Consider the following 24,022-nt stretch of genomic DNA (forward strand, 5'->3'; position numbering starts at 1 on the left):
CATTAAAATATACATTCACAGAGCCGGAGAAAGAAAGACACTCAGGAACTGATATAGGTTGGGTTCTAGTTAATATTTAAGTATTTTAGGCAGAATGGAACAGCATCAAGACATATTGAGTGAGGCCCACTGGAAACTACCATACAGTTGTACATATATTTGATATGGGAGAGATGAGATACAGTAGACTTATTTAACATGTTTCTTTCCTCCTCCTTTCCACCAGAAATTTAGACATTTATGTGTTGGTAGGAATCAGAAACAGTCTTATGGATCATGAAGTCTTTAGAAGAGGCAAGAATGTGGCTTCACTGACATCCCCAGAAGCATTCATTATCCAATGTGCAGGAAGAATAGCAAATATGGTAGGTACTCAGCTTGGTTTAACAGAGGACTCTTCGGTGATCTTAAAAACAGGAAAGGTAGCTCACAAGAAGTGGAAGCTTGGACAGATGACTAGGGAAGAATATAATAGTATTGCTTGGGTATGCAGGATGAAATCAGAAAAGCCAAAGCACAATTCGTGGTGGATGGGTCGGTCTCGACCTGGAAGGGTGTGGGCAGTGGGGTCCCGCAGGGCTCGGTCCTTGGACCGATACTCTTTAATGTCTTCATCAGTGACTTGGACGAGGGAGTCAAATGTACTCTGTCCAAGTTTGCAGATGACACAAAGCTATGGGGAGAAGTGGACACGCCGGAGGGCAAGGAACAGCTGCAGGCAGACCTGGATAGGTTGGACAAGTGGGCAGAAAACAACAGGATGCAGTTCAACAAGGAGAAATGCAAAGTGCTGCACCTAGGGAGGAAAAATGTCCAGCACACCTACAGCCTAGGGAATGACCTGCTGGGTGGCACAGAGGTGGAAAGGGATCTTGGAGTCCTAGTAGACTCCAAGATGAACATGAGCTGGCAGTGTGACGAAGCCATCAGAAAAGCCAATGGCACTTTATCGTGCATCAGCAGATGCATGACGAATAGGTCCAAGGAGGTGATACTTCCCCTCTATAGGGCGCTGGTCAGACCGCAGTTGGAGTACTGCGTGCAATTCTGGGCGCCACACTTCAAGAAGGATGCGGATAACCTGGAGAGGGTCCAGAGAAGGGCAACTCGTATGGTCAAGGGCCTGCAGACCAAGCCCTACGAAGAGAGATTAGAGAAACTGGACATTTTCAGCCTCTGCAAGAGAAGGTTGAGAGGCAACCTTGTGGCTGCCTTTAAGTTCATCATGGGGGCACAGAAGGGAATTGGTGAGTATTTATTCACCAAGGCGCCCCCGGGGGTTACAAGAAACAATGGCCACAAGCTAGCAGAGAGCAGATTTAGATTGGACATTAGGAAGAACTTCTTCACAGTTCGAGTGGCCAAGTTCTGGAACGGGCTCCCAAGGGAGGTGGTGCTCTCCCCTACCCTGGGGGTCTTCAAGAGGAGGTTAGATGAGTATCTAGCTGGGGTCATCTAGACCCAGCACTCTTTCCTGCTTATGCAGGGGGTCGGACTCGATGATCTATTGAGGTCCCTTCCGACCCTAACATCTATGAATCTATGAATTGTAGTTGCAGCTAACAAGAGATGTGAAAGGTAACAAGAAGGGTTTCTAAAAGTTGTCTCTGCCGGGCTGAACCGACTCGAGGTGATTCAGAAATTACTCGTTCGTCAGGGCTGGCTGGTGAATAGAGAGGCTGACAAGGCTTAATGGTTGCAAAAAACTTTACTTACGTCGTGGGTGGCTGCGACGGAAACGGTTCGGTCGTCTGGACAACAATGTGAGTTGCTCCAGCTGGCGAGGCCAATGCCAGTAAACTCGTCCGTAATTCAAGCCGGCGGGAAAAGGGTATGTCTGGGACTGCGTTCGGCGATGGGAAGAAGGATCGATAGGTGATCAGTCTATCGATCAGCTAGCCGCAAGTTGGATCTCTAAGAGGCACTCTGCAGCGTGCTCAAAGCTCTTCGACTTGGGCGGAAGTTGCGCTAGTTTTTAAACGGCCAGCAAGCCAATTACCGGCCGCCACGTGTGAATAATTTAGCACTAGCCAATTGCGGGGCACGAATTTGCATCTGAATGGCAGGAACTCTTTGCACCGTGCATTTCTGTGCTGCAAAGAGAATGCATCCTGCAAAGACAGCTGCAAAGTGGCGGGAACTCTCTCCTGCACGCGGGTTCTTTATGCAGCAAAAACCCTCGCTGTGCAAGAGGCTCTCGTGTGTCAAGAAAATTCCATAGTGCCGAGGCACCAAACTCATTGGGTTATGACAAAAGTATGTTAGCAAAAAAAAAAGGAAGGTCAGGGAAACTGTGGGTCCCTTACTAAATGGGGGAGGCAATTTAGTGACAGATGACGACTAAAAGGCTGAAGTACTCAATATTTTTTTTTACCTTGGTCTTCACAGGCAAAGTCAGTTCCCAGACTACTGCACCAGTAACACAGTTTTTGGAGAAGGTGAGCAGCCCTCAGTAGTGTAAGAACAGGTTAGAAACTATATAGAAAAGATGGATGTGTGCAAGTCCATGGCGCCAGATGCAGTGCATTTGAGGGTGCTGAGGGAACTGGCTGATGTCAATGCAGAGCCACTGGTCATTATCTTTGAAAACTCATAGTGATTGAGGAAGTCCCAGACAATTGGAAAAGGGCAAATATAGTCCCCCTCTTTAAAAAAGGGAAGAAGGAGGATCCAGGGAACTACAGATGAGTCAGCCTCACCTCAATCCCCAGAAAAATCATGGAGCAGGTTCACAAGGAATCCTTTTCTAAGCACTTGGGGGAGACAAAAGTGATCAGGAACAGTCAACATGGATTCACCGAGGGCAAGTCATGTCTGACCAACCTGAATGCCTTCTCTGATAAGATGACTGGTTCTGTGGATATGGGGAAAGCAGTGGATGTGATATACCTTGACTTTAGCAAGGCTTTTCTTATGGTCTCCCACAGAATTCTGGCAAGCAAACTGAGGAATTATGGGTTGGATGAATGGAAGGTAGATAGAAAGCTGGTGGATCATCAGCCTCAATGGGTAGTGGGTAGTGATCAATGGTTTGAGGTCTAGTTAGCAGCTGGTATCAAGTGGAGTGCCCTGGGGGTCAGTCCTGGGGCCAGTTTTATTTAATATCTCCATTAAAAATCTGGAATATGGGATGGATTGCACCCTAAGACTGTTTACAGATGACACAAAACTACAGGGTGTAGTAGATACACTGGACAGATTCAGAGTGACCTAGATAAATTAAAGGATTGGGCCAAAAGAAATCTCATGAGACTTAACAAGGACAAATGCAAAGTCCTTCACATAGGATGGAAGAATCCCATGCACTGCTACAGGTTTGGGACCAACTAGCTGAGCACCAGGTCTTCAGAAAAGGACTTTGGGGTTACAGTGAACAATAAGCTGAATGGGAGTCAACAGTGTGCCCTTGTTGCCAAGAAGGCTAACTCCATCCTGGGTTACATTAGTAACAGCGTTGCCAGCAGATCACAGGAAGTAAGTATTCCCCTCTATTCAGCACTGGTGAGGCCACATCTGGAGTACTGTGTTCAGTTTTGCCCTCCCGCGAAAGGATGTGGACAAATTGGAGAGAGTCCAGCAGAGGGTAACAAAAATGGCTAGGGGACTGGGGCACATGACTTCTGAGAACAGGCTGAGGGAACTGGGTTTATTTAGTCTAGGGAAGAGAAAACTAAGAAGGGAGTCAATAGCTGCTTTCAACTACCTGAAGAGGAGTTCAGCTGGACTGTTCTCAGTAGTGACAGATGACAGAACAAGGAGCAATGGTTTCAAGTTGCAGCAAGGGAAGTTTATGTTGGATATTAGGAAAAAACTCACTAGAAGAGTGGCTACCTAGAGAGGTGGTGTAAGCTCCATCCTTGGACGTTTTTAAGGCCTGGCTCAACAAAACCCTGGCTGGGATGATCTAGTTGGGGATGGTCCTGCTTTGAGCTGGGGGGTTGGACTAGGTAACCTCCTGAGGTCCCTTCCAACCCTCATTTTCTATAACTCTGTGATTCTTGCTCCATTTCCTTTATGGATCCTAGGGACAGATATCTTGGAGGAGTAGGTAATGTGTGTTCCTTTGCTCTGTTCCTTCTTATTCGTATATGGCTTAGGTACTCCTGCTTCAACTGTAGTAAAAACCTGAATTCAAGGTAGTGATGTTAATCCCTTTAAAATGGCCAAGGCAGAGTTGGATGGCATGTATGTGTGTGTCTGAATATAAATATATGAGAAACAATTAAGATGTTAAAGAGCCAGATTCTCTCCTGGTGTTACTCCCCTGACCTCCAGGATCATTATAATGCTGTGTCACTCAATGGGGAGGAGTTGTGACAATGCACAGTTGTCATATATTGATGCAATATCAAGGCTCAAATATCTCAATGCAGGATGTCAGAATGTGATTCATTTGTGGCTCTCTGGGGCTTCTTTCAGAGTGAAGGGACTAATCCAGCTGCTAAAGCAGCAACTGTCATATTTTTCCTCACATTCTGTAAAGCATCTTCTCCTCTAGCACCACTCAACTTAATTGGACCTGTTTGGTTCAGTTTTGCAAATTGTGAATATCAGCCATACAGTAAAAACAGTGATTTGTGCATTTCTTTGAATTTATGGGATCTGAAATTAAATCTGGTTTTTCACTTCAGAGTGCAAAAGTCACAAAACAGGAAGGAGCATTCAGCCACTTGTAATGTCCTTAATGCAACTGAGACATTTGCAGGAGATATATTTTTAACTGCTTTTTTATGGCAACAGAACAAGGCTCTCACATTTATTAACATACAGTTTGCAACGTAAATGGGCATGAGACGTTTCTAGAATCAGACATTCAAAAAGTTTTGACATAACCTTTCTTCTAAATGAATGTAGATATCTGCTAAATAGGACATGGAGCCCACACACTTAATGTGTTGGCTAACACAATTCACTTCAAGCTTTTTTCCTAGTCTGAGGCAGCTTTACTGAAAAAAGTATGCCAAATTTCAGAGCAGGAAGGCCAATTGGTTCCGCTTTTTCTATTGGAAAGGCAAACAAGATTTAACCAAGGACTGACAGAGAATAAACACTACTTTAAATAAGGTGGCATACCATATTTTCTCATGCATAACTCCCTGGAATATAATACACACTTGTTTTTGAAAGGCAGAAGGAAGGGAAAGCAGTGGCAGGGAGTCAGGCCAGGGGGAAGGGCAGGCAGCATGGGAACTAAGTGGCTTGACCTCTTCACCTTGGCCCCTGTCCTTTGCCTCCTGCCTCTTCTCCCCCTCCTCCATGGTTCCTGTGCCCCCTTTCACCTTCACTCCCTACTTACTCCCCTTTTGCCTGTTCCCACTATGGTCCCTGCATCCTCCCTGCACTTTGCCTTACCTTGTGCTGACACCACTGGTGCCTGCCCCCTCTCCCCACACTGCCCCTTACCCTCAGCTCTGGCTCCAGTTCTGGTTCTGGCTCGGACTGCACAGTGGCCCAGGGCAGGGGGCTGGAGCCACCATGTGCTCCATGTGTTGGACCAGAGCTGTAATTTCAGGGGGATGGGGTGGAGAAAGAGGAAGGCAGTGCAGGACAGATACGATGCAGGGCAGAGGCAGTGGGGGCAGCAGCTATGGCTGCAGTTGCTGCTGCAGCTGCAGTTCCAGCTCTGACTGAATCTGAGCCTGGTTTGGCACCAGTGCTGGAGCAGCGACCTACCCTTTGCCTTGTACTCCATCTAAGATGAGGGGCTTTTTCAGATCTGGGACTTGAGTCCAGTTCATCATTCTTGTTACTTCCATTTTACACTTGTATGACTTTAGGTATACTGGTGTATAAATAAAGTAAAATAGTCCATAAATCACATAAACATTTACATAACTTCAGATTATGGTGTATACTTTTAAAATGTATTATTAAAATGTAAAGATATAGTGAAGAGTTCTCTGATAATAGCTTAGACTTGATCAAACAGGTCTTCAGATCCTGTAGATTTTTTTTTCTAATATGCTCAAAGCAGGCTCTTTCCCTTACCCTCAGTGGAGAATAAGAAAGCACCTACTAGGAAAAATAAAAGGGAAAATGAGGAAAAAGGAAAATTTAGCTCTGTACAAAATAGTATAATGTTTTGGGGGTGCTCCATCCAGAAATGCTTCTTGGCTTAAATGAGATGCAAGGGTTTTTTTGGTGATACTGCTAGACTATATATTACTGCACTCTCAGATGAAGAGGAAGATTATGTGCTAGCTTCATTAGTGCTAATACAGGAAGGTTTCATTAAGTCTTCTTGTCTTAACAAGACCTTAACAAGGTCTCCTCTGCCCCTGGCAGATTACAATAAGGCAAGGCTGAAAGGGCCTCCATTATTGCCTTTCATTAGAAGAGTGGCGTCTCTAGTTCTTGGTCAAAATTTCATTGAATGTGTTAGTAGTGACCACTGAGGAAACTGACTGTAAGAACACATTCTCCACCTAACCTATTTAGCAATCTTCTCTGTGAACACTGGTCTCTTTCTGGCCACATTTCCCCACATGGCATCCACAGTGAAGCTCAGACCATCCTTGTGTTGTGTGACTGTAAAGTGTTCCCTGGTGGACTTCTCTGAAGCTGAAACCCTGTGCCAAATATGGAAAATGCTTGCAGAGCTGCATGTAAACATGGTTTCTGACATCCTCTCTCTCTCAAGGTATAAAGGAAAGTGGTGAATTTCTCTCAGACCAGCCTAGATCCACTGACTGATGCAATCAACTTATTTGACCCCTTTAAGGTCCAAACGATCCCTGTCTAGACTAAGCTCACCTGGCTTTTATGCACCGAGCATGCAAGGACTGCAAATGTCCCTGGCTTTTGCCACAGCCTAGTCATTGTAAGTTCCCTTAGCCATGCATTGTTTCTTCTAGACGTGCAGTCCAACACGGCCCCTGGAGCACTGGCCTTTTATTTGTCTAATCCTTACTGCAATATACTCTTTGCAAGAAGGTTTCTCATTGATTAAAGTATTTATTCCAAATTGGAAACAAATAAGCATATTAGATATCTACTAACATTACATCATTTGATGACATGTGTTGCATATTGCATCAAAGTGTATTATTCAATTATTTGCCAAAATGAACCCTACATTACAAATGCTGCAAAGTCAAACAGTCAGAAGTTAAGAGATGCAAAAAGGCTCATCTAGACTCACACAGGCTACAGTATTTCACCCAGTAATTTAATCACTGAATTTATGCCCTTGTGTGGAAACAAAGCATGTATTTTTGTATTTGTATGCTTCCCTTTCCAACCAAGACTCAGTGTGGATTACAATACAAGAAGAGAATAATTTACAAAACAGGAAATGATAAGAGAACAAAACAATTTACACAGGAACTAGAATATTAGCATAAACAAGAGACCCCCTAAACAGTATCTCAGCCTAGCCTTTGTTTGTTAAAGGATTGCCCAAAAAGGGAGGTCTCTCAGTGCTTTTGGAACAGGTCCAGTCTTGAGCTCTGGTGGACCTCCAGAGGAAGTGAATTCCAGAGCTGAGGAGTGAGAACGATCTCCCATGTGTTTTCACCAACTGGACTCTGTAGAGGAATCATCAGGTGAAGGAAGTAAATTGTTCCACTGGGTAATTATCCTCACAGTTGCTTTAACTATAGCTTCCAACCTCAGTTGGTCTAACTATAGCTTCCAATCATTGTGTCTTATCATGCTTTGTACAGGAGTTGTAATTTTGTAAAGTTGTAAATTATTTGAATTTACCCCCCAAATTGCATCTTTCCACAGCTAAACTGGAAGATTTTCAGATTAACTAACATACTTGAGCTGAATCCCCAGATTTTAGTATGAGTTAGCTAGTGATAGGATAGCTTTAAAGAGGGACCACTGGCTCAATCCAAAAGGAGCATGGAGGGAAAGGCAAGAGTATGAGCCTTGCTTCAGAGTCATGATGAAGGATTTTTTCAGTTGATCCAGCTGTAAATACATATCTGGCCATTTGTGAGTCAAAGATGGCATGCCGTGATTCTAGCCACATCATTGGCTTGTGTGCCATCAGCTAGATAAATAGTAGGGGTGTGCAAAACGGGTTGTATTCAATCTGGATATGGCCCGAATAGGGGACAGTGATTCAATTTGCTGATTCAGATCACTGTCCTGATTCAATTCAACTGAATCTGAAGATTCGATGCTGATTCAGAGAATCAGCAATTCAGCCATAGACACAGCTTTAATTGTTTTTTCTACATACCTTGAGGTACCAGGAACAGCTTGTGAATGCTGCAATGGTGGGGTAGATGGAGCATCCCACAGGAGTGCAGGGGGGCCCCCACATGCTCGGCAGCAAACCTGGAAGTAGACTGGACATACTTCCGGTCCACTTCTGGGTCCACTGCTGAGTGTACGGGAGGCACTCATCTCAGCATTCATGAGCCACCTGGTACCTTGAGGTATGTAGCTCACCCCATGGTGGACTCAGAAGTGGACTGGAAGTGCTTCTGGGTCTGCTGCCAAGTGCACTGAGGAACATGCCCCTCCCCCCTCCCTCCCTACCTCCCTCCCCCCATGCTCCTGTGGGATGCTCTATCTGCCCCACCATCTCAGCGTTCACAAGCTACCTGGTACCTTGAGGCATGTAGAAAAAACATTTAAAGGTGTGTCTCTCCAAAATATCAAATCTTTCTGAATCTCTTGAATCAATTTGGAGGGTTCCAATTCGATTCAGAAAGATTAAAGGGTCTCCTGATTCAGTTAGGCGATTCAGCCCTCCAATTGGGCTGAACCTCCACCAAATCAAATCAGTGACTGAAGCTTTGCACAGCCTTAATAAAGAGATATGCTTTAATCACACTAGCCCAACAGGTCACTATGCTTGAGTGGACTGTTGACCTTTTCATTGGCTATAGAATTTACTTATCAGACTAGTTTGATGGTCAGAATGTCCTGTTACCATGGTTCTTGGACTATACACATGGAATTCATTTGCACTAGCTCTTCCATTATTATAAAGCTGGTTTTATATCACGTGTGTACGAGTGCATACATATGTAGACAATATGCATGCATTACTGACTTTAGTGGGATAACTTAAGCTAAAGTTTTATGTAATAAAATGCTTACAATGTTTAAAAATCATTTCCTCCATGATACAAAATATTTTAATAATTGCCTTCAAATAATAAAGAGGGGGAAAGGCCAAAGGAAATTCCAATACAAACCTCTGAAGTATCATGGAGTTAAGAGTGTTGGACTTCCATGATGAACACAAGCAATGTAAATATAGGAATTCCTAATATAAGATTCTTTTTTCAAATATTAAAAATAATTTCAAGTTGTGTATGTGTGTGTATGTGCATGTATACACACACACACACACACACATATGTGATGATCCCAGTACGAGGGTAAAGGGGGACAGGAGCCAAAAAGCGTCCTTGGCTAAACAAGGAAATCCAGGGGAGCCTAAAGGCAAGAAAGAAGGCATATAGGTGGTGAAGCAGGGGGAGGCTACCAAGGAGGAGTATACCTACTTGACCTGCACTTGCAGGGAGGCAGTTAGAAAGGCCAAACCAACTACAGAGCTGAGGCTGGCAACACAAATTAAAGACAACAAAAAGTATATTTTTAGGTATGCAGGGAGTAAAAGGAAGGCTCAGGGCAGCATAGGACCCCTACTGAACAAGAAGGAGCAATTAGTAACAGACGGGGGGGGGACAAGGCTGAGCTATTCAATTAGTTTTTTGCCTCAGTGTTCCTGAACAGGGCTCAAGATAAGTCTCCTAGGGGGTTTTTAGGTGGGCATCAAAGGGACACCAGCCTACCAACTGTCAAGACTGACTTGGTGCAGAGTCATTTGAATGGACTGGATGTGTTTAAGTCAGCAGGCCTGGATGAGCGTCATCCAAGAGTACTGAAGGAATCAGCTGGTGTCATGGCAGAACCGCTGGCATGGCTGTTTGAGCATTCATGGCACTTGGGTCAGGTCCTGGAGGACTGGAAAAGGGCTAATGTGGTCCCTATTTTCAAGAAGGGAAGGAAGGAGGATCCCAGTAATCATAGGCCAGTCAGTCTCACCTCCATCCTTGGAAAGGTCTTTGAAAAAATTATGAAGGATCATAAATGTGGGAGTCCAACGGGAAAAATTATGCAGCGGGGCAACCAGCATGGATTTGTAGCAGGTAGATCATGCCTGACCAATCTGGTTTCATTTTATGATAGGGTCACAAAATGCTTAGACACAGGAGTAGAGGTGGATGTCATTTTCTTGGATTTTAGCAACACCTTTGATACAGTATCTAATCAGACCGCAGTTGGAGTACTGCGTCCAGTTTTGGGTGCCATACTTCAAGAACATACTTCAAGTAGATAGACTCAAGAGGGTCCAGATGAGGGCCACTCATATGGTTAGGGGCTTACAGGACAAGCCCTATGAGGAGAGACTGAGGGACCTGGACCTCTTCAACCTCAAGAGAAGGCTGAGAGGTCATCTTGTGGCCACCTACAAGTTCATTAGGGGGACACAGCAAGGGATCGGAGATGCTCTGTTCATTAGGGTGCCCCTTGGGGTAACAAGGAACAATGGTCACAGACTGACAGAGCAGATTTAGGCTAGTTTCAGGAAAAACTTCTTCATGGTAAGGGTGCCCAAAATTTGAAATCGGCTTCCAAGGGAGGTGGCGCTCTCCCCTACCTTGGGGATCTTTTAGAGAAGGCTGGATAGGCATCTGGCTGGGGTCATCTGACCCCAGCACTCTTTCCTGCCTAGGCAGGGGTTCGGACTCAATGATCTGTTGAGGTCCCTTCCAACCCTAGCATCTATGAATCTATATATTTATATACATATATATATATACTAGCAAATTGCCTGTCAAGAATGATGGGGAGGTCAGGAGGGGCCAGAGCCCCACATCCAGCTCCATGCCCCACCTCTCGCTGCTCCAGGTCCGGCCCCACTCCACCCCCCTCCACCATTCTAGGTTTGGCCCCACTCCAACTCCATCCCCTACTACTCCAGGCCCAGCCCCACCCCACCCTCCTTCCCCACTGGTCTGGGTCCGCCTGGCTCACATCTGCCTCCCTCCCTGCCTGCCCACTCCCTCCTCTTCCCTGCTGCTGTTCTGGGGGGCGTCAGGGCCAGGTGGCAGGGGGGCACCACCACTGTGATCCCACCCTTCAGCCTCAGGCAGGGAGGCATGGGGAAGCTCTGCTGTTCCGGCAGCCGGGTCATGTTTGCAGCTGCCACAAACTTCCCCCGCATCGGCTCAAACTTGAGCCCATGCAGCCCAGGCTGCACAGCCAATCACCACCTGCCCTCTCAGCAGCACATACGTAGTTACCCAAAAGTGTTATAGGCAGGCAGACAAACAGACTAAGCCTTTTATTATATTAGATACATACACATACACATATCTGTGTGTGTGTGTTTGTGTGTGTATTTGTATAGCTAGATATCTAACATACACATACACAATTAAAAGATGCTGCCAAAAAGCTATTTCCTATAAACATAGTAGAAATAGACTAGAGGCAAGGTTGCCTGTTAATATAAAGATGATTAAAAAAAAAAATATATATATATGTATGTATAAACCCACATCAAAACAGTATTACAAATATTTGATTTGGACTTTTCATGAGCAATGGGCATGCCTCCAACAACTTCAGTCTAAGATCAACCAAAATTTATAAGCTAAGCTTGGGCTGTATCTGCTTCTTTCTAAGATGTAAGGAAGTGCATTGGGTACCTGAAAGCTTATCACTTCTCCCAGCTATAAAGTTGTCCCAATAAAAAAATATTACTGCACAAATTTTAAGACTTATTGCCTGGATCTGCATGAGATGTTAACTGCACAGTAGTTGATACTACTGCGTAGTAGCGTTGTGTGGCCAAAAGCATGATGCGATACTACTGAGCAGTAGTATTAGGCTACTGTGCAGCAGCATTACAAAAAAAAGACATTCATCGGCACTGCTGTGCAGTAACCTGGGTTACTATACAGTCATTTAGTACTTGTTTATGCAAGTACTAAATGACTGCACAGTAACAACTGCATAGTCAGCATCTCATGTAGATGCAGACAGTTTTAACCTGGGAAGACAGTCCAAAACAGAGAAGTTCCAAAGTAGAGAGGTATTTTATTTTATTTTATTTTTGTTTCTGGATTCTATATGATTACCTGAATTAAGTTTTATAAACCCTATGTCCCTTCATTTTTCTCTCTCCTACCCACCTTGTCTTTTAGCAGTGCTTCCTCTTTTTCCTCCCTTTTCCCTACCCTTTGCATTCTAATCACTGCGTCCTTTTTAGAAGCTCTGCTTCTTGAGGTCCCTTCATAGAATCTGATGAAGCAAGCCACTGCTTACAAAGGCTTATGCATCTCTGATTTAGTTAGTCTATAAGGTGAAAGTCTACCCTGCCTTCAACAAAATAAGTTAACAGCATAGAGCCATCCAATCAAATATTGTTAGACAGGCCTACAGGCATTATCTGTCATACATCAAGTTGCTGACATCTTAATACAAAGTTTTTTCCAGACTACAAAGTCAAAAGATCCTTTCACGCAAATATATATATATATAAGCTATTCAGGCCTCAATGCTTTTTCTTAACTCATTTACTCTAGAGTAGAATACAAAGTTATTTTTCCCTAAGCCTCAGCAACACCAGTCTCACTAGTGAAGTACAGAGCAAAGTCTTCCTTATGAACATGCATGAAACCAAACTCCCATTTACTGTAAACCATACTAATGATTGAACCAAGCATGAAAGAACTAGCAAATTGTTTGATGCCAGTGTGAAGAGAGTTCCACTGAACCCTTGAAAGATTCAAGTTTTTTCCTTTCATGCCTGTATAGTATTCAGTTTCCAAAGCAGCCTACCATACTCTGATCTGCAATGCAAATCAGTAGCAGACAGCCTGTTAGTTATTGAAGAAAATGAGACTCCTCCCAGGAAAGTCAAAGAAGAGTTATTCAGATAGCTAGAACAAAGTACCTAGGCAGTAGAGTGTTTAGCTTCAGAGAAGAAACATCTTGTTACAATTCTTTTATCAGGTTTACAGATGGTGAAGTTACGTAATTTCAGCATTAGGTAATGAGAAGTCCTCCTAATCAGAGAAATGAATTCCTTGTATAAAATCATGGATATTTCTTTTGAACTCTGGACATGTTTAATGATGCTGCATCCTCTGCTCTTGGAGTTTTGTCAGTAACAGAAATGCAAATATCAATCTTCTCTTTACCAGAGAAGTGTATTTTAGGAGACTGAAAAAAGAAATCACTAAGTACTGATGACTTTTACTATAGCTTTGAAAACTCTTATTATAAAGTTTGTTTTAAAAATGGGATAATGATATTGATCCAGTTCTTTTTATAAAGTGCTGCTAAATGTGTTGTATAAGATTGTTATTATTTTTTAAAATCTTATCATTTTAAGTAATAATACATTTTTCTAAACATTTTAAGGATTATTTGTCAACAATACGTAAGGAACTTATAGATGGGCTTGCTCATCACCACATTATGGATGACCGGTGCATTTCATTATAAGTTTCTGTTTTCATTTGCTTTTAATTTTACAAAACTAACCTGACTGAAAGTTTCTAGGCCAGGTGGAAAATTTTCGCCATAGCAGTTTAGCTATTCCTGACAATATATCTAAAGAAAGTAAGGTTTTCTTGTGTTCTGAAAGGAAAGATCATTATTAGTATTTGAGAAACTCCAGGACACATTTGGCAGGCAGTAGGGCCTTAGTATCAAGGATAATCCTTTTGTTGTCCCCTATCATCTTCTTCTTTCGTATGTCTGACTTGGAGCAACAATTATAAGTCCAGTTGAAAGTTATAACCAGTCTAATGCTCTTGAGGAGAGAAAATGCATCTCTGCAACATTGTTGTCAAATTTGGATGGAGGGCAGAGTGTTGTTATGAGGTCCATAGTTTGATCAGGGTTGCCACAGTGAAAAAATATCCCGGTAAAAAATCTGCTCAGACTACTCAAATTATTATTGTGCTCTGGAAGGAAAAAAATCCAAACAAAAAAAAACCCAACTCCCCCCAAAGACTCCATTCTGTATGGGCATGTCTTCCAAGACTACTTGCAGGAGGCTGAACAGGACTGTCCCTGCAACTGTGTATCTGGGCTACTGTAGTGAATTGTCAGGAAACTCACTGAAAGTGAGAGAAGGGACCTCGTCTCTCTACTGCAGAGATAGGAAACCTTTTCCAGATGCAGAATGGAATGACCCACCCCAAGTCAGAGGTAGGACCCAGCTGCTGCCACCACTTCTCCCCCAAGCAGCAACAGGGGGAGCACCCACAACCATCACTAGTCTCCATGGCAGCTTAGAGAAGGTACAGCTAAAGTCAGTTCCTGCCCGCCCCACTCCCCAAATGCTGCTAAAGCCCCTCATCTATCAGTCAGATCCAATGGTTCTGCAGGCTGGATCCAGCCCACAGGCTGTAGGTTTCCAACCCCTGCTCTGACTGTGATTAATGCTCCCTGAGTTGGATGCTCCCAGATTTTAATTTAGAGTGTACAAGAGCTGACCTTAGGAATGGGAGGCTATGTTGGGACAAGAAGGCATGCAGAAGGGGGGAGTTAGAAATTGAGCCTAGAAGCTGACTGAAGGAAAGAAATCAAGGAACAACACTGGGACCAGGAACCAGTTGGGAAGAGCAAAGAAAGTTGCAGGGGTTTGGACAGATCTGATGGGAAGGCAGAGTAAATGAAAACCGTAACTTTCTGGGCAGAGAGACTTGGAAGCCAATAGAGGGGCAGTGACTGGAGAAAAAACCTCAGGGAAGCTGACTGGTACTGGAAGCCAGTGCAGACAGATAACATGGAGAGGGACAAGGAGGAGTATAACTGAAGGTTGGGGGAAAGAAAATACTAGGATTGGCTGAGCTAGAAGACTGGGATTTGTGATGACAAACTTCAGAATTGGAAAATGGGGGTGGCTGAATGAGGGCATGGAGGCGACTGAGATGAGAAAACAGGGGTGAAAGAAGAGCCTGGACTGGATCAGAGACTAGTTAGAGAAGACAGACCAGAAGGGGTCAGTGTCCGACAGAATGAGTAGCAAAGCCCATGTCCATGACAGGGCACCCCCTCCAGAATATTCAGTGGAACCCAAGATAGTTAATGTTCATCATCAAATATTTATGAAGCCCTCTGTTAATGCATGTTGACTCATGCCCCTCTAAGACAGGGCCAAATACAGGATGACACCTACTATTGCTTTCCTATCTGTTTCTCTGTTATCTCAAGTGGCAGTGGTCTGTGTGAGAGACCTAATGGCTCCAACCCTACTAATCAAATGTGTGTGTGCCAAAGTAATGCTAGTTTTGGAGATGAACCAAGATTATGTATTGTACAACGCTGCTGTCTGCATGCATGCTTCATTTGTTATGGAACTTTCAAAGGGGCTGAGCATGTGGGAGAGGATTGCAGGAAAAGATAGGGTGGTTCCCTGATTAATGTAGTCTTATTCTGCCCCTGCCAGAACTGTATATAAGCCACTTAAACCAAACTTGTCACTGATGTCATTTACGGTGCTTCTAAGCTTCAGCCCCAGCATGCCTGGCTTGAAAATTCCTCCGTGGATGCCCCAGTCATCCAGTCCTGCAAAGTGTATCTCTAGTTTTGGAGTATGTGTGGGAGTGGGTAGACAGAGCATACTTGAGACATGCCACCACAGTGGTGTAGACATGGCTGTGTGTGTTCCTTTTTTCTGGGTACCTGACTGTAGATTCTAGGATTTGGCTTGCAGAAAAATTGAATAAACAACAAATGTGAAACCTGACAACACGTTCCATGGTTATTGAAACAACCTCTTAAGAAAACTATTACAATCCATGGCTGCTACTCAAAATCTATAACAAAATGTAACACCAAATGCTGTCATGAATAGCATGTGGGTACAACTAACAACTACTATACTCCAGAATGAACTCTTCCAGAAAAATGATAAAGGACAGAAAAATCCTCTCACCAGTGAGAGAACACTTAGGAGAACAAACAATCCATCTCTGAATCTCACCGTCCTCACTCTCAAGGAAAACCTGCACAATACCTTCAAAAGATGATCCTCGGAATAATAACATCACTTTATTGGACACTAAAAACCTTAGATTTAAAGGGAGACATGGCTTTATGACTCATCACTCTGACAACCTCTCTGTGCTTCAAAGCTAACAACTCCCTTCCATTCTGAATGCTCTTTTATGTAATTAGGTTTGTCTATTTTAATTGTTTTTACTTGGTGTGTAGCTATTTCTCATAACTTTGCTCCACAGTTCACTGCCCTCTTCCCATTTTAAGGAAGCATCTTTATTCATTTACAAAATTGGATTAAACAAAATTAAGTATTCTTCATGGTGTTTAGCTTAGACACTGTTGGTTTATTTTCCAGATTAGAGAAAGGGCATTTTGTAAATCAAAGTTTGAGTAATATCTCTCCCAAGCACACAGTTAGTCCAGTAAAAGAAAATAGTAAGCAAATCTTGCTTCAGGTGTACTCGCTGGACCATCACAGCTCTAATACCACTACAGTTCTACTACATAGGAAGCCCATGACGAAATTAACATTCTTTCTTCAGAGCAAGATATGAAATATGCAGTAAATAAGGCCTGAGGCCACATATTGAGCAATGACGATTAAACAAAATACTGAATAACCACTTATTTATTGAAGACCTTCCACTCTGAACCACACTGGAATGGCTGGCTACCAGGAACATGCAAAGTCAGTAGCAGAACAGAGAAAAGTACGTCATGCGATACTTTATCCTCTGCTTTAGTTTTAAAACTATCCTTCTTCTTTCCCGTGTAAATAAATAGGTACCAACTCAATGACTATGTGATTAACTGAACTGATAATAAGGGATCTATATTAGGCCTGTGTAAAGCGGCAAGTATTCGCTTTGGATTTGGATTCAGCCCATTTGGAGGGACAAAAATTCAATTTGGAGATTCGAATCACTGTCCTGATTCAATTTGACCAAATCGAATCCAAAGATTCAGCACTGCTTCAGAGATTTGGCCATAAACCAAGCAGCCAGCAGTCCTCACCATGCTGGACACAGCTGCCTCCAGCTGGTAAGTCTGTTGTGGTGGGTGGAAGAAAGAGGCATGGTGGCACAGGATGAGGGTGTAGCAGTGCTGGAAGCGGGGGCTATGCCCTGCTGCCACTTGCTCCCCTCTATCCAGAGCAAACTGTGCCTGCATTGCACCCCCTTCCTGCCCTGGCTAGGCAGCAGGGCATAGCCCACTGCTTGCCCAGCCAGGGCAATGGAGCATGGGATGCAGGCACTGCCTCTGCCTGCCCAGCCAGGGTGTGGGGTGTGGGATGCGGGCGCAGCAGCATTGGGAGCAGAGACTATGCCCTGCTGCTGATTACCCCCTCATGCCTAAAGTGAGCCGTGCCTGCCTGGTGGCCCCACCCCCCCGCTCTGGCTGGGCAAGTTGCAGCAGGGCATAGCTCCCGCTCCCAGCCCTGTTGCACCCGCATCCTGTGACCCCCTCATCCTGCTCCCTGTGTCCCGCACCCCCTTGCCCCAGCTGGGCAGCAGGTTGCAGCCCCAGCCCCAGTTCCTCCCTCGGTGTGGGAGCATTGATCAGCCCTCCAGCACACCCCTTCCCTCCCCACTCCGCCCACCGTAACAGACTTACCAGCTGGAGGCAGCTGTGTCCAGCGTGGCTAGGACTGCTGCCTGTTTAGTCTATGGCTGAATTTCTGAAGCTGCTCCAAATCTTTTCTGAATCAATTTGGAGACTTCTGATTCTATTTGGATTCTTAGATTTGGCCACTGAATTGGGCCGAATCTCCTCCAAATCGAACCAGCTACCGAGGCTTCGCACAGCCCTAATTTATACATTGATAAAAGATAACACCATTCTGTTATATTTTAGGATACCTGATCTCCTATATTCCATGTGGTCCACATTATGTATTTTCCAGTGTCAAATAAAGTATCTACCTAGTGGGCCTGTGGGTGGAGGGAGGGGGGGAGTAGCACTGGCAGGTCTGGGGTGGGGTTGCCAGGTTCATGGAATGAGGGCTGGCAGTGAAGGGGCTAAAAATATCCTAGTCATGGTTGGGGTGGGTGAGAATATCACAGCCCTGGGGCTGGGGTGAGAGCCTGGGCTTTTCCAGCATCAGAGCTGCGCTGTGAATACATGCAGCCATTCAGGAGGTTAGGATAAGCCTTCCCTAGATTGGGTTAACCCTTTCTCATAGCCTGAGGAGCAGTGGCTAAGTTGTCTTGCTATGTTTCTGTGAGAGGTGAGTTCAAGCCTTGTTCCAAAAGCTGCCCCTACTTGATGTAACTATATCTGAGCATCAGGTCATTCAGGCAGAGGAGTCAAAATTGATTTGACATGACGCAAGGCACATTACTTCCTTTCGTACAACTGGATAGCAAACCTGGCATACTTTAACCATGCTAGGCTCATGACAGACCTCTGTTCTTCTCCTATATCATTGTAGGGGAACATCTGTATGTATATTAATCATCCTTTTGGAAATTTGAAATCACATATCGTCTATCTGATGTTTGTTTTAATGTTATCTCCTTAAAAGCACCAACATCTCCCTGAAAAGACTAATTAAAAAAAAGTGTAGAGAGTTTAGCTCCTGTATCTATTTACTGTTTAATGAAGAATAGCAGAAAGAAAATAAAAGTCATATTTTTAAAAACTCATCGCATTTGCCTAAATATAGAAAGTAGCTTACTTGAAATCCTGGAAATTAAGTCAGGCTGAAGACGGACAATGACCAATCAATGTTAGGCAAACATACCCAACAGCCACTGAATCTCCTTAGCAAAAACAGAGGATGACATTTCCACGCACCTGAATCTTTACAAGCACCAAAAGCATCCTCCTATATAGCTTGTTCCTTCTGGGTTAACTCATGGTGAGCAAACATAACCTGTGGGAACTCCCAATGGAGTCAATGCAATCTCAAGAGAAAGCATGGTACAATATGCTATGCATATATGATAATTAGGCATGCAGTCATTAAAAAAGCATTTGTTTTAATTGTCCTATGATTCATTTTCTAATTGCTAGTGCAGATATGTGCATGCGGACTCATGTACTGATAAAAACCTACTAGTTTAGGATTTAATTCACACTATTCACATTACCTTTTACAGTCACATGTACACTCTGGCTGGTGGACAGCTGAGGTTGAACCAAAACATTGCATGTATATTCCCCTTCATCCACTTCCTTCTGCACATTGGATAGTTTCAGCGTTCCATTATTTTCAAATGCTACTTGACGGTGGTTAAAAGGAAGCAATTTAGAATTCTTGTACCATTTGATGGAGTAATATGGGTAGCCAATCACACGACAATGAATGTAGGTATCCCGTCCCGCTATTGCTGTGATGTTTTTCATTGGTCGAATGCTTGCTGGCCCTATAAAGGTACAAAGACACTCTTGAAAATAATTTAAGGGCACATTTGCTAGGGCAAATATTCATTTTTTCTGAATATACAAATGTTAACAACATTTACAGATGTAGCCTGTATAACATTTCTTCTTAACGCTTGATAGCTTTACTTTTAAGACCCAGTTAAGAAGGCTGCTTAGTCTTTACTACAGGAGTTTTTCTCACCTTACACCATACATGACTAGGACAGTGGTATGTTTGTAGTATTTAATAATTGTCTGATAAAATCTTTACTACATTACTAATTAAAGGCTGAGGAATGATTAAATAATTTCAAATACTAAAATTTATGCTAAACTGGAATCCTGTTACACATGAGAACACCAACAAAGTTAGCATTTCTTTTGACACAGATAAATTATAGTATCATGAGGATGGATACTATGCCATGTAGAATTACAAATGCAAGCTAAAGTACCATAAATATGAAATAATGATGATGAATGTTGGACAAGTAAATGAGCAGAGGAAGATGAGGAACACATGCATAGCAAAAACTAAAACAGGAAAACATATATCTAAATTGCTAAGTATAAGAAGATAGAGTGTACAGAAACAAGGCGAAAGAGAGCTTCCAACTTCTAACCATACCATAAAGTTTCTAGATGGGTTTGGGGTAGGGAGGAAGATGGAGAGAAAAAAGAAACCAGTAAGTAAGTTTTGGCATTCCAAGACTCAGCTCAATGCATGCAACAAACTTCTTCTCCACTACAATGAGTTATGTGTGTTTTTTTTGAGGAGCTGATTTGACAAGCACCTCTTACGTTTATTCGAGCCTGGTACAGGACGACTCCAGCAGAGTTGTTGGCAGTACAGCGATAAACTCCGCCATCTCGGACCTGAGTGTTAGAGATATTCAGGTAGCTGACCACATTTCCCTCAGAGGTGATAATCTGGCTGATACGATGACTGCCATCTTTGATTATGGGATCTTCGTCTAGAGTCCAGGTGATTGTAGGTAGAGGGGTCCCCTTCACATTGCACATAAGGGAGACAGGTTCTCCTGGGCTCACCACCTTCTCGCTGAAGGCAGAAATGATTTTAGGTGTTCCATCTGTAGAGGAAAAGGAAAGCAAGAGAATAATAGGCAGGCACAACAAAGCTTCTGTCTACCTTTGATGAGCACATAAAACAAGAGATTTGGAAGGAATAAAAATGCTCAGGCTTCAGGACATGAGACAAACTCTAATTAATGAGGATAAGGAAGAAACTTTCCTTGTGGACAGGTTCTCTCACAAATGCTTACTGCTGAGTTCATACTGTGCCTTCTGAATCATATGATAATGGTCTCTGCTGCAGAGGGGAAGGATGGACCACTGTCTTCTACAGTAGTAAGTCCTATGCCCCTGGGAAAAGGCAATCCAGCCATTTTCAACTGATAGCCAAGGGATGCGTCTACACGTGCCATTAAGTTGACACAATAGACTCTCATGCTGTTTGCACAAGAGTTTATTACAGCACCTTAATGGCATGTGTAGATGCTGCGGTCCAGGGTACACATGTGGACATTGTGTCCAGGGCTGCAGCATGTTGAGCTGAAATGAAGTAGCCCGGAGGGGGGGAAGGAAGAGGGGAGGGGACTGGACTCTGCAAGGCAGTGTCGGGTAGTTCAGGGGGTTATTTTAATCCCGTGGCTAAGTAGCAGGCAGGGGTCTGGCCCCCTGCTGCTTGGACAGATTGGGTGCAATGTATGCTTGGGTCAGCATTTCCATGTGTGTTTAGGTGTGGTTATTTTTGCTGCTGTAAGAAAACAGTATCCCTGTCAGTACTATCTTAAACCAGCAAAAATTAGTTTGCTGTGGTCTAATAGCGTTGCATGTGTAGACTGTGACGCTTTCCACCATGGCAAATTAGTCTACTGCACAGTTAAGTGCATGTGTAGATGCAACCAAGGAGGTATAGTCTAAGCCTAAACTTATTGGAGTTTTACTTCTTTTAGTGCACTTCAATTCCTTTGAAAGTTAGGGATGAATGAAGCTGGCAAGAGCTCGGCATAACACTCATATGCTAATTTCACACCATTCCGTTGATTCAGTTCAATTCTGACCTGCAATATCTCATTTATAACAGTATTAAAATCATCTTTCCCTGAATAAGGATTGCTAATAATACTAAAGATAACAATATTCATAGTAGCTTTCTGTTGCAGACAAATATGCACCCTGGCTTGTGGCACAGCACATACATTCTCCTGTGTTCTGTGTCACAATTTAACAAAGTCTCCAGCATACAAGTGAAAAAACAGATGGAAGGAGACACAGATTTTGAGATTTAAAGTATGGGGTAGAATTAAATTATTCCCTATCTAGACAGTAAAAAAGGGGTACAATTTTAAGAAAACTAGCACCCTATTATTATTTAGAAGCTTCCTTTACAGATCAGGCAATACAATGCACTCTCTGTTATTCCCTTCTTCAGTTATATTGTAAAAGCTGCATCTAGAATGGATTTGAATATAACTGGGAGCAAAAGTGCAAGACCTCTGTTTCAAGTTCAGCTCATAACACATAGGAAGCAGTCTAGGCAGAGGTTTGGTAAACATTGCACATGGCAATGTCTGGTTTTATAGCAAAACATGGCTCGCCAATTAACTTTAATATTAGGAAAATATTAGCATCAGCAAAGAATGTAAAGGGATGGTTTATCCTAAGACAGAGAACGGGCGATGCCACTAGAAAGCTCCTCTCTTCCCAACCTCTGGGAGGTACCCCGTGGTAATAATTAATTCCAATTCCAAACAAGATACAAGGTGGAAGTGGTGACAATCAATAACTCTCATGTTCTGAGACCACGCCCAGCACATCTCGTGGAGGTTTGGACCTCTACAATTCCACTGGAATAACATTCTGACGTTGCGATGTCAGTGTAAGACTGCACAGAAAACTGAATGAGGTCTCTTGTTGTGTGCTGTGCTTTAGTCTCTATCCCCACCACATGTGCTGAATCACAGCAGGAGAAAAAAAAGTGATAGGGTTCTCTTCTCCCCTGCACAGAGACCTAACAGCAGGAGTATTATCATTTCTGGAACACTGAAACACCTAAATATTTCAGCAGGGACATTAGGTTTGATTTCTTACATATTTTTTTCTCTCTCTGTTCCTGTCCTGCTGGATGTGTGACAGTGTATTTAATTTTTTTCTCCGATCCACAACTCTCTCTCCTCCTCTCCTTTTCTGTGCATTAGCACTGTCATCTCTCAGAAGACAAAAAAGTTATAGTCTTTTTATCCTGAATGGAAACTGACACACGACAAATAAATTAGCGAGTGTGCTCAGTATGCACCTCTGCCCTTTTTTTTTTTATTCAATTGACAGGCTTTTTTGGAGATGAAAGCAGACATTATTTTCCCAGAGAGACCTGAGTGTCTTTGAAATCCTTCCTGCTGTCGCTTTTTGATAACCTGCACTCTCTCAACATCATTATAGATTATCAATATGCTCTTTAGGCTTTCTTAGTCACAGGAGATGGTTGCCGAGGTAACTAGGTCCAGACAGGTAATCTCTTCTTTTTCTATAAAGACTAAAAATAGTGGTCATGGCATGACTGCACTACAGCCTTATTAGTGAACCAGTTCTGTACAAATTGATTACTTTCCTCACTTGATTATTATGTGGAACACTGTCAGTTACTTAGTATGATCTCCAGGCCTTCAACTGATTTCACATCCAACCTGAAAAATAATGCCTGGAAGGAAATGTTTGTAGCTGAATGGGGATCTCTCTTCTCTCTTGTCTTCTCTCTTTCCTTAGTTAATGTTGAATACCAGCAGAAAAATCATATCTGGTATGTGGAGCTGTAGAGGAGGGATATTTTTCAAATCAATTTTTTTGACATTTGGGTCTTCATTTCTCCTCATTTGTTGTTGTGCACCATGGAGAGGAACAAAGCCTATGGCTAGCCTCCCCTGCTCCCTCATGCATAGGGTCCTCTCTCACTCTTTATAACACACGTTGTAACATTTTGCAGTAACTGGTATTAAAACCGAAGCAGGTAGTGACTAACCTTCCAGCACAACCTGAACGTAGTCTTGAGCAGACATCTTGTCCTTCCGTACAAAGCACTGGTATGCTCCCCCATCACTTTTGGCCATGCCATCCATAATGAGGTTCTCTCGGTTGATACCAGTGATCCGCACGTTGTTTCCAGGGTTGATGATTTCACCATTCCGATACCAAGAGAGTTCTTGGTCTTCTGTCCCAGTTACACTGCAGGACAAGGACACTTGACTACCAACACTGCTTTTAACTTTCCGTGGGCTGATTGTGGCTTTTAGTGGTTCTGGAGATTTAAGTCAAAGGAAGGGGGGAAATATAAAACATTATTTTGCATTACAGGAAAAAAACAAAACAAAACAAAACACAACCACATCACTAACTGTTCATTGAGAAAAAAGCTAAATCCTAAATAAAGACCAAGCAAATAAGTGGCCATGATTATTTTAAGAGGAGTTCTCAAGATCCCATGCTGCTGCATTAGTTCTGCACAGACTCCTAAACATTAATAAAATCATGCTGATGTCAGTGGGGCTCTGCTTGGATGCTAGGGTTTCCTTGTGTGGGGCTCATCCCAGGTAAGTACACAAAGCTATAAAATAGCCTAAATTAGCTTTATTCTTAGAGTTAT

General features: G+C 43.3%; 1 protein-coding gene across 1 annotated transcript in view; it reads right to left on the bottom strand.

The window, feature by feature from the left end:
* DSCAM (DS cell adhesion molecule) overlaps positions 1 to 24,022 on the bottom strand; it is a 717,333-nt gene that overhangs the window by 249,909 nt on the left and 443,402 nt on the right. Inside the window, exons 6-8 of the mRNA XM_059720751.1 lie at positions 23,402 to 23,677; positions 20,157 to 20,453; positions 19,089 to 19,364 (exon numbers count right to left, since the gene is read on the bottom strand). Of these exons, the coding sequence (XP_059576734.1) occupies positions 19,089 to 19,364; positions 20,157 to 20,453; positions 23,402 to 23,677 (849 nt within the window). The remainder of the gene's footprint in view (positions 1 to 19,088; positions 19,365 to 20,156; positions 20,454 to 23,401; positions 23,678 to 24,022) is intronic.

The sequence above is a fragment of the Alligator mississippiensis genome, chromosome 1, assembly GCF_030867095.1.
Source record: "Alligator mississippiensis isolate rAllMis1 chromosome 1, rAllMis1, whole genome shotgun sequence".
Classification (NCBI taxonomy): Eukaryota; Metazoa; Chordata; order Crocodylia; family Alligatoridae; genus Alligator; species Alligator mississippiensis.